The sequence below is a fragment of the Alosa alosa genome, chromosome 20 (assembly GCF_017589495.1).
Source record: "Alosa alosa isolate M-15738 ecotype Scorff River chromosome 20, AALO_Geno_1.1, whole genome shotgun sequence".
In the NCBI taxonomy this organism is placed as follows: Eukaryota; Metazoa; Chordata; class Actinopteri; order Clupeiformes; family Clupeidae; genus Alosa; species Alosa alosa.
In genome coordinates, this window is record NC_063208.1 from 23484315 (window position 1) to 23498933 (window position 14619).

Here is a 14619-nt window from a genome sequence, read left to right on the forward strand (position 1 = left end):
TGTTGAGTTGGGGGGTTATAGTCCTCACCTGCGATATTGGTATGATGTGGACGTGTGTGTGTGTGTGTGTGTGTGTGTGTGTGTGGTGGGGGTTAAAGGTAAAAAGCTGAAAAAAAACAAACTGACCATTAGAGGCCAACCAATGTGCAGGCAGCAGGCATCGCTGAGGGCCAGCGTCCAATCAAAGCGCCTGTCACCGTCTGCACTTGTTGAATAAATGACCCCGCCTCAGCAGGAAATTCCAACAGCAATTTTAATTCTGATCAGGCTCGGAGGAAGTGGAAAGAATAAAAAGCACATCAGTTATAATGACAGGAAGTCGGCGATCACATGGCAACCAGCTGTTGCCAACAGTGGGATCAAGCAACTTTGAGAGGACTGGAGAGAGGAGAGGGGGTCTTTCTAGTGTGAATAAAGAAAAGAAGACATTTTCAGAAAAAAATAAAAAATAAAACAGCCCAAAACAAAACAAGAGTTCAAGGCGGATAAAGCAAAACAAAACAATTTATTTTCAGGATTTCCTATCTGAAAAAAAGAAAATGTTAGAAAAAAAGATTTTGAAATAGTTTTTCACTAGACTACACAAGGGAGAAGAGGAGGGGGGGGGGACTTATGCTTTGCATTACAGCTACCAGAAGTGTTATGCAAATAGCGACCAGGCCTTGTTAAGGGCTCCATCCATATGGAGATGCTTAATGCTTTTCTGGAACCATCTGCAGCTTTAAAACCCAGGCTTGGCTCTCTGAGTCTGTAGGATGCAATCAAATTAGCCCAGCGCAATGAGAGCCCCATTTTAACAAGGTCGTAAATTCAAAGTAATAATTGAAATATGATGCTTTAAATATGACTATGAGTTAAGCCGTCTAATTTTGAGAACACAGAGCAGAGAGGGGAAAAAGCCGTTGGGCAGAGTACACTTGTGCAAGCGAGTGGATTTGCAATTAACTATCATGCTTTACTGAAAACAGTAGAGAACACTTCTCAGTTGTTTTTGCTGCCATTGTATATAAATTGACAGTGACATTGCGTAACTTAATCTCTTACACAAGAAGAATATTTTGAATTACAGGGCTTTAAAGTAATCTCTAAATCTGTTCAAACATTTAATTGAACATGTTCACCATTTCTATCCTATTTGACTCTGATGCAATCCATGATTTATAAGACTGGAGCATCACGGCTGCATGCATAGTTTGAAAAGGGAAAAAACACTGAAAAAGAAAACTGTTTCTGAACCAGAGGAATTTGTGTCTGAATCTGGCCTCCCTAATGATAGAATTGGCTAGACTCAATGAGGATCTGTTTCTATGGAGACCCGGAAAGAAAGAAAGAAAGAAAGAAAGAAAGAAAGAAAGACAGAAAGAAGAAAAAAAGAAAGGAAGAAGGAAAAAGAAAGAGATGAAGCTCCCTTGAGAGAGCAGGAGGAGGAGGGCCACATTCCAGGTGATGTTCTCACAGAAGCCATCTTGAGTTACCTCTGCCTGCATCCACTTAAGGCACAAGTGAATGTGGTTACTGTTCTTGTGATGTTTGGTGGATGGCCACTGACAGGCGGGCGTCTCCTTTCAAAGGCACTTCTCCATCGCGCGCTGCCACCAGAGAGCAGTACGCTTTCTTGAATTCTTGGGGTAAAAAAGAGAACCCTGATGAAAGATTTTAAGATTCTAAAAGAGGAGAGGGAAGGATGGTGCTCCACTCCTGCTTTGATGGATGGACAGATGTGTGATGAAGTCCAACCTTTTGAAAGGGTGAATTGAGAGGTAAAAGTATATGTCTATTGGGTTCTTTGCAATCAGTACATCATTGCACATATTCATATTGGAAATGACTCCTTAGTGCCAATGTCTATCTGTGAATCAATTCAATTCAATCAATCATGTATCTACATATCGTTTTGTTTTAAAATCCTTGTATATTATTGGTGGACAGAATTAAGACACTGTACTGTATCTACCTCTCTAAGTACTCAAAGTGTTGTACAAGAAAAGCCTCACATTCACCGATTCTCTCTCTCTCACACGCACACACACACTGTATACGCACACACACACACACACACACACACACACACACACACACACACACACTGTATACGCACACACACACACACACACACACACCAGTAACAAAGGGGAGCCATGGGAGGCAGTAATCAGCTGGCTGTAAGTCACTTCAGCACGAGGCCAGGAGGAGATGGATGAGGCCCTTCAGTGGCCACACGAGAGCTGTGCCCCTGAGTCACTGGTGCCCACCCAGGCTGTGCCCTGGCATGTGCCCTTGCCACAGTCAACTGCAGGATTTATTGTTTTGTAGTGCAGTTCCTCTCAAAGCAAAAAACGGAACGCAGAAACTCAATTTAAATATTTGTGGTTCAACTGACTTAAAATGGACAAGCAAGAATATCTTTCCCAAAATGCCAAACACACAGACAGATGGAATCCCCATCAAATCATATTACACTCTGCCAATCAACAATGTCGCAAAATGCTGTTGACTGCTTGAATCATCATGTGTGAAATGCTGTGTTGCAAGCATTGTGCTTACAAAAAGCAAAGGTTGGAGTGACATTCAATTCGAGCCAATCACATCCCAATACCTTTCATAAAACAGATGAAAGATTATCTCTCTGTGCTTGTCAAAAGACACACTATAGACGCATAATTCTGGTCAGTTCAATACTCTATATCAAATACAAGATTTCCACCCCTGCTAATTATATGAGCTTCTGGTACAGTAGTCTACAGCATGTGACCACAGTTATGGTGGCATTATATGCAATCTTCCATACTGTAACCTGGCATGCCTCCATAATACTCTAATGCAATCCATAATACATGAAAACAATCATACACTCATACACTTGACTATATAGGATTCTTAATTTGTCCAGTTATGGTGAAAATAGTTTATATTGACCAATATCTTGATATAATTATATGTTTGATGAGGTGGTGAGAAAGTGGTAGAGCTGCACGCATTACCACACTTCTAAATTTGATCACAAATCTGAAATGTGTGTGTGTGTGTGTGTGTGTGTATGTGTGTGTGTCTGTGTGTGTGTCTATCTGTCTGTCTGTGTGTCTGTCTGTCTGTTTGTCTGTGTTTGTCTGTGTGTGTGTGTGTGTGTCTCTATCTGTGTGTGTGTGTGTGTCTCTGTCTGTCTGTCTGTCTGTGTGTGTGTGTGTCTGTCTGTCTGTCTGTCTCTGTCTGTCTGTCTGTCTGTCTGTCTGTCTGTCTGTCTGTCTGCTGTGTGTGTGTGTGTGTGTGTGTGTGTGTGTGTGTGTGTGTGTGTGTGTGTGTGTGTGTGTGTGTGTGTGTTTGTGTGTTCAAGCATTTCCCAGAAAGTATACACAAAAAAAGTAAGCCACTAAGTCACCTTGGGAGAAAAGTGTCTGCTAAGAAAGCAGGACCCATCCTTGAATTTCCCCTGGGGATCAATAAAGTATCTATCTATCTATCTATCTATCTATCTATCTATCTATCTATCTATCTATCTATCTATCTATCTATCCCTACTGAGAGGCTTCAGGTGAGTTCTTACCTTCAGACTGATGGGCTGCCAGTGGAGTCTGGGTCTCTTTGCAGTAGGACACCACCTCGCGGGGCAGGAAGTCTACCTGGGTGATCTTGGAGGCGCCGAGTCGGTGCAGCCGACGCCTGGGCACACAAGGACAAAATGGCCACCGCGTTAGGACAGCCACTGAGTGCAACACAGAATCGCTGAACCCTTATGCAGTTTTTCTGTCTTTCCATCTCTCTCAAACACACACACACACACACACACACACACACACACACACACACACACACACAGCTATACAGACAGACATGTAATTCACAGTGAATCTTTAATTCCCTCCCTAGTGTGATCTTTTCATGTACAGTAACTGCCACCAGACAGAGGGGAACATGTCTTGATGCTCATGTACTGTACAGTAACTGCCACCAGACAGAGGGGAAACATGTCTTGATGCTCATGTACTGTACAGTAACTGCCACCAGACAGAGGGGAAACATGTCTTGATGCTCATGTACTGTACAGTAACTGCCACCAGACAGAGGGGAAACATGTCTTGATACTCTGCAGTTCCAGCTTCCCTCTGATGTCCTCCATATATTCCATAGTATTCTACATATATTACACCAGCACCGTGACAAGGTTGTGGGTATAGCCTATTTTTAATCTGTACAGTTCTGCAATGTATGTGTATTCTGTATAGTTAGCTGTAGGGGGCGCTGCACGGGGTGGTGGTAAGGTGGTAGGGTAGCCTACATGCCTACAGTAGTCCTGTTACATGGCATACAACACAACAGAGACATGGAAGGTGGTAATGGTGGTGGTGTGGGGGTGGATGGAAGTGGACAATGTGGGCACTAAGTGGGCAAAGGGAGGAGTCTATGGGCATAGAGAGGCTATGCTGCCACAGTAACACACAGGCACTGAGGAGGCATAACGTGTGATGCATGCATGCAGCTCTGCAGTTGGCCTAACATCCCTCCCTAAGCAGCCGGAGGCAGAGGTGCATCTGTGCCAGTGCCAGCATGGACCCACAGCACTAAAGATGCCTGAGGGTGGGGATGAGAGAGATGAGATGAGATGAGATGAGGAAACAGATGAGGGGACAGAAAGAGAGGATAGATGAAAAAAGGAGGATAGAGGTTGAGAGAAAGAGACAGAGAAAGAGTAACATTGCAAACAAACAGATAAAAGAGAAGTGAGATAAGATAAGATGATGAGCCATGGCTTAAGGGGAGATGACAGAGAAGAGGAAGAAGAGGAAGAAGAGGAAGAAGAAGAAGAAAAAGACTAGAGGAGAGAAAGACTAGAGGAGAAAGGAGACACAGTGTGAAAGGGATGGGGAAGAGTTGGAGTTGGATACAATATGAAAGGTACAGAAGAGAAAGTGAGCAGACCATGATGACATCATGAGATATAGATATAGAGTGATAGAGAAATAGCTGATGGATGAAAAAAGAAAGAACACTTGATTTGCTGACAACAACAAAGAAGACAGAGAGGAGGTGGATGGGAAAGCATCATCTGAGAAGAATGAGAAAGAGATAGACTGAGATAGACTGACTCAGAGAGAGAGAGAGAGAGAAGGGAGGAGGTACCCGAGCTCAGAGTCGGCCTGCAGCTGCAGCACAGAGGGGTCAGTGTCCCACTGCAGGGTCCTCAAGGGGGCAGCAGGGGGCGCCACACAGGGGAGGGAGAGAACATGCCAGATTAGCCTCCTCTCTTACACAACACACACTCACTCACTCACAAACTATAATACACACACACACACACACACACACACACACACACACACACATATACACACACACGTATACACGTGTACACAATCACATACAAACATATAGTCATCTGTTCCATAACATACAGCTCTCTCTGTCACACCTTATCACACAAACATACAGGAGCACAATCACACATGGAGACACACACACGCACACACATACACACACACACGTGTGTGTGTACAGAGGAGGCAACACTCGCCTCCTCGTCTACACACAGACCTACACACAGACACACACAACCAAGCATACAATAGACGTAAGAACAGACACATACATTAACACACACACACACTCACAAAGTGCATGCAAGGAAGGATTACACAGACATGAGCAACAAAACCAAATCCATAAGCACAACACCATACAGAACATGATGCAGTTCAAAGGTCAACAATGAGGATGTCAGGATTACAGTAAGAACAAATAAGCTTTAATGATGATGACCTAGGTTATGGTTCAAAACATTATATGCAAAGAAAGATTTCTCTGGTATCTCTAGAGATCTCTTTGAAGCAGATGTTCAACATTCAGTGATGCAGCATGATGTCAAAATGTCATGAGAAATATGAAAATGGATCATTATTAACTATAAATATATACATGTGTCTCTATTGACAAAGCTATTTGTTGCACATAATGACTCACTATATAGTTACTGTAAATGTGTGCTGCCTCGGAGGTCATAGAAAGTAATAAATATGTCCATCATAAATATGATATAATGTATAGCAGGGGGTCCATTGTGTTTAAACCGTCTCTAGGGAAATGCACAGATGTTCTTTAGCATGGTGTATGCTAAGGTGACATGGGAAAAAGTTTTTCGAATGAACATGGCAGATGTTATCATCTCCATATCATATCGGGCACATATACAGGAATCACACAGGTACTTAATGCCATGTATCGCCACAGGATACATAGGGGTACATAGGGAGCACCATAGCATGTTTGCAACGGCATATATGAACCACAACCACTTCATATATGATGACTGCTTGGTCATGCAAGTCCAGGGGATGCAACGTGTCTCTGGACCATATTTATCTGAAAGCCATTGCATCAGTTAGAACCTCACATGACCTACAAACACAAACAACCTGGAGTAAAATGGTAAAGTAAGCACTGTGGTTGATGCCCTGGCCCTGTGAAGGGGCCCAACTTCTCAGTGACCTCCAGCAGCACGGTAGCCATTCGGCTGACATGCCCTTCACCATTCCTTCCCTGTCCTCCTTTTTCTGGAATCATCAGAAGCCACAGTACTCGAGTGTCAGCCCCTCTGACGCCCACCTTGTTGTCACTGCTGGCTGACACCTTTGCAAATGGCACTGTCATTCACCTTCATGCCGAAATGGCTTTTTTTCTCAGGTTTATCCATGCAAGAGGTAATGTCTCAAGTCACCGCTGAAGGGGGGACATCAAGCAGGCATCAGGCAGCACTCAACCCAAGACTGCGAGCTAAACAAATCCGCTCTCTGCTCTCTTGAGAAAAAAAAAAACCCTGTCACACAAACATTTTGTGTGTGAAGAGAGGCGTTGTATTTTTAACACACTGCTGCAAAGCTGCCTTTGATTATTTTTATGCTGTGCAGTGTGAGTGTGTGTGTGTGCGTGTGTGTGTGTGTGTGTCAAAGACAGAATGTGTGTGTGTGTGTGTGTGTGTGTCAGAGAGAGGGAATGTGTGTGTATGTGCTCCTGCCAAAAGCATCAAGGCTATCTAAAAACACATACCTTTTCTCACTCTTTGTCTCAGTTTTGTACCTACTATAGCCACTGCTGCCCGCCCTGAGAGAGGAACAGAGTTTAGAGATGGAGAGAGCACGGTGGAGAGACTCAGACAGACGCACATGGACTAATGAGAAGCAGCTAGCTAATGAGAAGCAGCTAGCTCCCACTAGGCTAAGTTCCACTAAGATAAGCATCACACTGCGGCACCAAAACGCTCCAATGGGGCTCTAGGCTCAAGGCGAGCCGCTCTGTGTGTCTGTGTATATCTCATAGCATCGGGTTCTTGCAACGGTGGTCTGTCGCTGCAGGAGGAATCCTGTGTCATGTCGCATTAGTCACCAGATGGGAAAGGGCTGTGTTTCATTTGTGGCCAGTGAGGCTGGGTATATGACAGCACCACAAGATCTACAGTACGCCCCCCACACACACACACACCCACACACGCACACACGACCACAATCACACACACACACACACACACACACACACACACACACACACACACACACACACACAAACAAACAAGCACACTCACACACACACACACAAGTCAGATGTTTGCCCTCTTTGCCCTCCTACTGCGGGTGACAGCGGCCAGCATGGGGCATTGTGTGGGCGTGTCACATCAGCTCAGCGGTTGAGCGCAAAGGGTGGCATCGGGAGGGCCTATAATTACGCAGCAGTCTCTGTCTCTCTCTCTCTCTCCTTCGCCCCTGTCTGCAGTGTGCCCACAAGCCTGGGCAGTGCCCGCTGTCTGTCTGTCTTGTGAGAGAAGCATCTGCCCTCGCCAGAGGCTGGAGGGTGTTATTAGAAACAAGATGACAATGTGAGTGAGACGTTTGTAAGAGCCTCTGGTTGAGAGACTGTGAGGTGTTAGAAATAAATGAAAAGTGCTTCAGAGCCCACACCAGAACAAAGAAGACCACCCAGCGAGCTCTCTGTGGACCAACAAACACTTCTCAACACAGCGTAGTGACAGTTTAGCAGACATTACAGTTACATGATACTTACATTTAGTAATGCAGTTTATGAAATGAGAGGTATCTGTTTTATCTGTCAAGAAGCTAACTTTTCATCACAGGTCTTCAATTACAAGTTTACTAATCAACAAAGAAGGTAGGTTGTTAGGTCATTCCCTGGGTGTGTTCAAACATCCTGGTACTTTGACATTGTGAATCTGACCATTCCTACACTGCCGTTAAAGACATGTTTTTTTTAGGAGTGGTTTCTAGCTCCAAATGTATTATGGTTGAGAACAAACTGATGACAATGTGTCAATGAGTTCAAAAAGGAAAAAAAAAAAGTGGTGGCATATGTCCTTACCTACATCTGTCGTTCCCACATAACCAAACAGAGGGAGAGAAAGATGGCCATTGGTCAAAGAGGGGGACCTGATCATTCATTTCAATTAAGATGGCAAGGAAATGCATTGGTTCTTTACAAGTCCTATCAGTAACAAAAGGTTGTGTTTTGAATGCAATTAACAACGATAGGGAAAGACTGAGTAATCTTAAGATTCTCAGAGAGCACTCTCAGTGTGTCCTATGTCCTGGAGAGCAGTGACCATTACTATGAGATGGTTTACAGTTTGAAGCTGCTATAAGCAACATGTTTTTGGACACTTCAAATGTCTAAATGTATATTCTGATAGTTAATAGTTGTTAATAAAAATACACACTCTCCAAGGCTCTTTAATTAATGTTAGAAATTTCTACACTGCCTGATGGTCACCCATCCAGAAAGTTCCAATAACACAGACATTCTTTACTTGCATGCTCCCTGCACATTGACCGGAGGTAGCTGCATCTTACAGTGGTCAAATCAAGGACATGGCAAATTAACTTATAGCAGCTAACTGAAACACACCGAGTAAGGACACAGCAGATGATGAGGTGAGGTTAATACTCCCCATCAAATGGTCAGATGTACAAATCAATGCAAGAGTGGTAGACAGAGTGGTTCATGTGTATGTGCTGGTGTATTATTTTGGCGTTCCCATGACAACCAGAGAACAGCATAGCCTACCTGCCAGCCGTTCCACCATCCACAGAGTCCTGACTGCCGGTGTCACTGGGCGTGCTCACTTTGGAGGGGGACATGGGCGTCGGGACTGCACAGAGCAAACACAAACAGGTGAGATGGGTGCCATTTTGCAGTACTACTGAGAACAATGAGTATATATCACATATGACATTTGTATCACATTTGTAAATACATTGTATATATGATATTTTGTATATACATTTGCAGTTAAATAGGCCATTGTTCATTCATCATTCGGTAAACTCCAGCTGGTACAAAACACTGCTGCTAGGCTCCTCACCAACACCAAAAAGAGTGATCACATAACACCAATTTTAGCTCAGCTACACTGGCTTCCGGTCAAATTCAGGTTTGAGTTTAAAATTTTACTTTTTTTTAAAGCCCTTAAAGGTTTAGCCCCACCTTATATCTCTGAACTTCTGCCCCCACACTCTACTACCAGGTCACTCAGGTCACAAGACCAACTACTGCTTGCTGTCCCACGTACATGCCTTAAAACCCATGGCGACCGAGCTTTTTCTGTAGCCGCTCCAAAGCTCTGGAATACCCTCCATCCACATATCAAATCCTCCCCTACAATTTCCCTCTTTCAAATCCAATCTCAAGACATATTTTTCTCACTTGCTTTTAATACAGTATGATGTTTTTGGTCTTAATTTTCTTATTTATTTTTATTTATCTTATATATTTTTTTGTTGCTGCTACTAATGCTGTCTTGCTACGAATAATCACACTTAGTTTGTGTAGATGTATGGCCTTTGTGTAGATGTATGGTCTTATTGTTATGACTTATTTGCTAACCTTTCTTTGTTCAGCACTTTGGCTCAACCCCTGTTGTTTTTAAATGTGCTATATAAATAAATGACTTGACTTGACTTAATCAGTGACTCTGAATTGTGAATTGCAATAATCCGCAATGTTACTAGCTGAATTACTACACAACAGCATATTAATGGCCCATGAATATGACTTATCATGTAATTGATTGAACAGCTTCTTTTTACTGATATTTTGCAGGTTTGGGAATGGAACCTGAGTTGAGTGATTGTCAGCCAATGATGCTACAGTTGCTCGACTACATCATTACTAATGTATGACACATACATTACTGGCACATTAAAACACTTGAGGATGTTATAATCCAACCCCACTAGACAAAGACATTCATGGATATACATAAATAGATTTTATGGCAACAAAATAAGCAGAACACCCATGTCAGCCCTTTGTATGCCATTACGATATGTTTCCACTAGGTGTCACTATTAGTGGGACACAATTATGGTATCAGCAGATTCCGAAAAGGCCCAATCAGACAGCATCCTTGCACCTCCTGATCTCAATCCCAGGGGTGCACATGAAAACTTAACAAAAGCCCACTTCCTCATGCACAGTCTGTAATTCTCAGAGCTATGATTTATTGATCTGACACTGTTTGGGGCGCAAATCATGACCTAGTAAGAGCTCTACAAAAACAAAAAAAAATAAATACAGGGTAGTATACAAATTCACTGAATTAGAATTAACTGAATTACTCAATGTATAGGCTACATAAAACACAGTAAAATGTCAAATGAGGATGGAGATTAAAGAGGACTGTGTGTGTGTGTGTGTGTGTGTGTGTGTGTGTGTGTGTGTGTGTGTGTGTGTGTGTGTGTGTGTGTGTGTGTGTGTGTGTGTGTGTGTGTGTGTGTGTGTGTGCGTGCGTGCGTGCGTGATGTACTGTACCTAAGGGGGGCTCAGGGGAGATGCCGATGCTCTGCAGCAACGCTTCCGTCTCTCTTCGCTTCCGGTCCAGATCCGAGTCCACAGGGGCCACCTCGGCCTTCTGCTGTGTCTCTGACTGTGCACACACACACACGCACACACACACACACACACACACACATGTGAAGCACATACAGGCACAAATGCATTTGCATACATACACACATACAGACATACACATAAACCGCAAAGTCCCCCGCGCAAGCACAGGAACTCATTAAAAGCAGGAAGATATTGAGACAAGTGCAGATGACTGGACACACGCAAGAAAGCACAAACAGAGATGTAAGCACATACAAACATAACAACATGTACATACACACACCACACCAACACCCCACAAGAGCACATGTACTCATTAAAATATCAACACACACGCACATAAACACAAATCCATACACATGAAGTCACATATGCATACAAACATAAGACAGAGGCACTGACACAAACATACATGCACGCACACATCATCCCACACAAGCTAAAAATATCACTAAAAATATCAATAGAACTACGTACTGGGGCACATAATAACACATATTTGTGAAAATGCATGTAAACTTATAAAAGCATAACGGCACAGGCAACACACACACACACACACACACACACTTGTAATGCATATTTACATCACACAACCTCATTAAGACAACAACAGGAAGGTATACAGACACTCACACTTGCACGTGCGCGCACACACACACACGCACACAAACATATAGGCCCATTTGCACATTCAAACATAATATGATGCCACAGACACACCACACTATGGGCCCCCCGCAGTCATTAAAACACAAACAGGAAGATATTCAGACTGGCACACATGTGCACACAAACACGTGTTCCAAATGATATGCATCAACTCACTCAAACCTTCCTCTGAGAACCAACGACTCACAAAGACACAGAGGACGTACTGTATATGTTCAATTTACTTCACATCATCAAGCTCTCTCTTGCTTTTCTTCAACGAGACAGAGAGCGCCAAGAGGACTTCCTCACTCACCTCTTTCTTTTTCCTCTCTTCCTCCTTTCTCTTTTTCTCTTCCCTGATTTGAGCCAAGCGCTGCTTCTTGCGCTCCAGCTCCGCTTTCAGGTCACTTTTGTCAGCCATTTTGTCCTGCTGCGTTTAGGAAAGAGGGCATGCAACAACAAGGTGTTTGCTTTACATCTTACAACTATCTTTGGACCAATACTTCACCTGGACAACATAAGCTGTACATATATGCTCTAAGTAGATATGTATCCCATCCCTTTCAATACACTTGCTAATACTGACACACCTGTTGTTGTTGCTAATCATGATATTTTGCATTTCAGACTTCCAGTCTCAATGCTGTAGTATCACAACACAGTGTAGTTTTGGTAGCACTGTAATTCTGTGGTGCTAATCATTACAATATTCTATCACATTGACCAACAGAATATGAGTCATGAAGCTGGTGAAAAGACGAAAACAGACATGAAGGTGACGCTTAATCTTAGGGCCTGTCATAGTATGATCCTATACAATTTCAAATATATTGTAAATGAATGTGGAATATGTTGATATGTTGTGGATTCCTACGTAAAAGACATGGAACTTCTGAATATGCTGAATACAGAAATGTAAAAGAACAAAAAAATAAATAACACATGATCATGTCAAGACAGGAACAACACTTTATTAAAGTAAATTACAAAATAACATCACACATAGAATACACAAACTGCAATTATGAGAGAGAGAGAGAGAGAGAGAAAGAGAGAGAGTAGGTGTGTGGGTGTGTGGCTGGCTGGCTGGTTGGGTGGGTCTGGGATTGTGTGGTTTATATGCCAAATTAACAATAAAATATTCACCTTGTAACCTATACCAATCCATTGCTCAACAAAAAAGTAAATTCCCCCCAAAGCAGTGAAAATGCGGTTAACCAGCAGTAAATTGGGTCATAATCCTTTAGGCTAAACCTAAAGTCACTGATCATTAGCTTTGTGTTCAATGCATTTGGGGAAAAGGGTGTGATAGGCTAGGCCTAGGCTATATCTGGATAAAACTCAGTCAAGCATTCTTCATGCAAATGAATTCTAGATAGTCTACAGATTGTTAGCCATTGCTCTGAATTGCTACATAGTCCTCAACGCATAAAGCTTCCAAAAGTATTGTGACAATATGAATAACTAGTAACTCTGATGACCCAGCTGACATTATGACATTAGTGACATGTTGTAAAATGCCTTCCACTTACAGCATGCTAATTGCTAACTAGCAATTGACAAGTCCTTATGAAATGAACATGACGTCATGTGTGAATTGTAACCCGTGAATACATGCAATGCAACATTACACAACATAACAGAACGTTACACGATGGCAAATGAAAATGTGAAATTATATGTCATGGTTGCCCGACGTCACCAGAAAGTGTCTCATACCTGAGGAGTCCCTCTGGATATGCCCTTCTGCAAAGATGCTGTATCACGCTGTCCAAGACTACGGCGCCTCCTCCTCTGTAGGCTGCTATTATTAGGACATTATAACAGTGTATTGTCTAAACATAACGAGAGTCTATTGTCTGCTAAGTTGTGAAACCAACATGGATGTACAATAGTCTAACCTATTCTATGCAATCACGGAAGGCAACCTACATCTCAGGAAGACAGTGTGCCAACCATAAGCAGATGATGCCAACCCAGCGCAAGTAAGCTACGAGCCCTTTGCCTGAATGAAATCCCACCTTCGCGTTAACACATGCTGTCAAATAATGCCGACGTTCAGATCCTAGTTCATTACAATGCTGCCATCTACCGAATTTCGTAGTGATTACAAGTCTTAGAACAGGAAATTTCAGGTGGTCAACCTCATATTGTCAGAGATCGAACGTTTCGTAAGAAGGCTAGTCTAGTTACAGTAAAATGTCGGGGATTAGGCTACACGTAGCCCTTTAGCCTATCTGTCATCTAACTGCAAGAAAAGATAGATAGATAGATAGATAGATAGATAGATATAGATAGATAGACAGACATGTACACAACATGCACTTACAGCAGAAAAAAGTAATAGGCTATAAGTATATAAATATAACTCCACTGCACAATAGAGACAGTAGATATATTTTTTTTTACTAAATATAGGCCTACTAAAAAAAACGAAATCATCTGCAGTGTGCTTATAAGGATGATCAATCAGGTGCTGTGGAGTGGATGACATTCATTGTCTAATATGTTGATCAGTTTGTTCAGGGTCCTTTTGTCTGATATTGATGTGATGCAGTTCGGCTCCCAGAGCCAGCTTTCCTTACCAGCCTGTCTAGTTGCCCAGCATCCTTCTTCTTTGTGCTTCCTCCCCAGCATACCACAGCATAGAAGAGGACGCTGGCAAAAACAGACTGGTAAAACATCCTGAAGAGCTTACTGCAGACATTGAAGGACCGCAGCCTCCTCAGGAAGTACATCCTGCTCTGCCCTTTCTTGTAGTGCTTCAGTATTGGCTGACCAGTCCAGTTTATTGTCCAGGTGTAGGCCAGATACACCTCCACATTGACCCCATCAATGGAGACTGGTAGCAAAGCGGGCTTAGACCTGCAGAAATTGTGTGACAAGAAGAAAAAAACAAACCGCCTAATAGGCTATAAACATTACCTTGATTCTAATTATCACATCTCTTCAGCCAGATAGCTAATTATAGTGAAAGCATGTGTTACTTAAAAACACAAATCCACAATGCATGTAGTTTTCTAACCTACAAACAAAATTAAAAAAATCTCCCATTTACAGCACAATCTGTTAAATGCTGGC

At 42.7% G+C, this 14619-nt stretch overlaps 1 protein-coding gene across 1 annotated transcript in view; it reads right to left on the minus strand.

The window, feature by feature from the left end:
* The window catches only part of LOC125284873 (cytoplasmic dynein 1 intermediate chain 1), a 75041-nt gene extending 61487 nt beyond the window's left edge, over positions 1-13554 (minus strand). Inside the window, 6 exon segments of the mRNA XM_048229014.1 lie at positions 3542-3657; positions 5116-5175; positions 9058-9142; positions 10804-10918; positions 11852-11968; positions 13258-13554. Of these exon segments, the coding sequence (XP_048084971.1) occupies positions 3542-3657; positions 5116-5175; positions 9058-9142; positions 10804-10918; positions 11852-11959 (484 nt within the window). The 5' untranslated portion in view covers positions 11960-11968; positions 13258-13554.
* Between the last annotated feature and the right edge of the window lie 1065 nt (positions 13555-14619).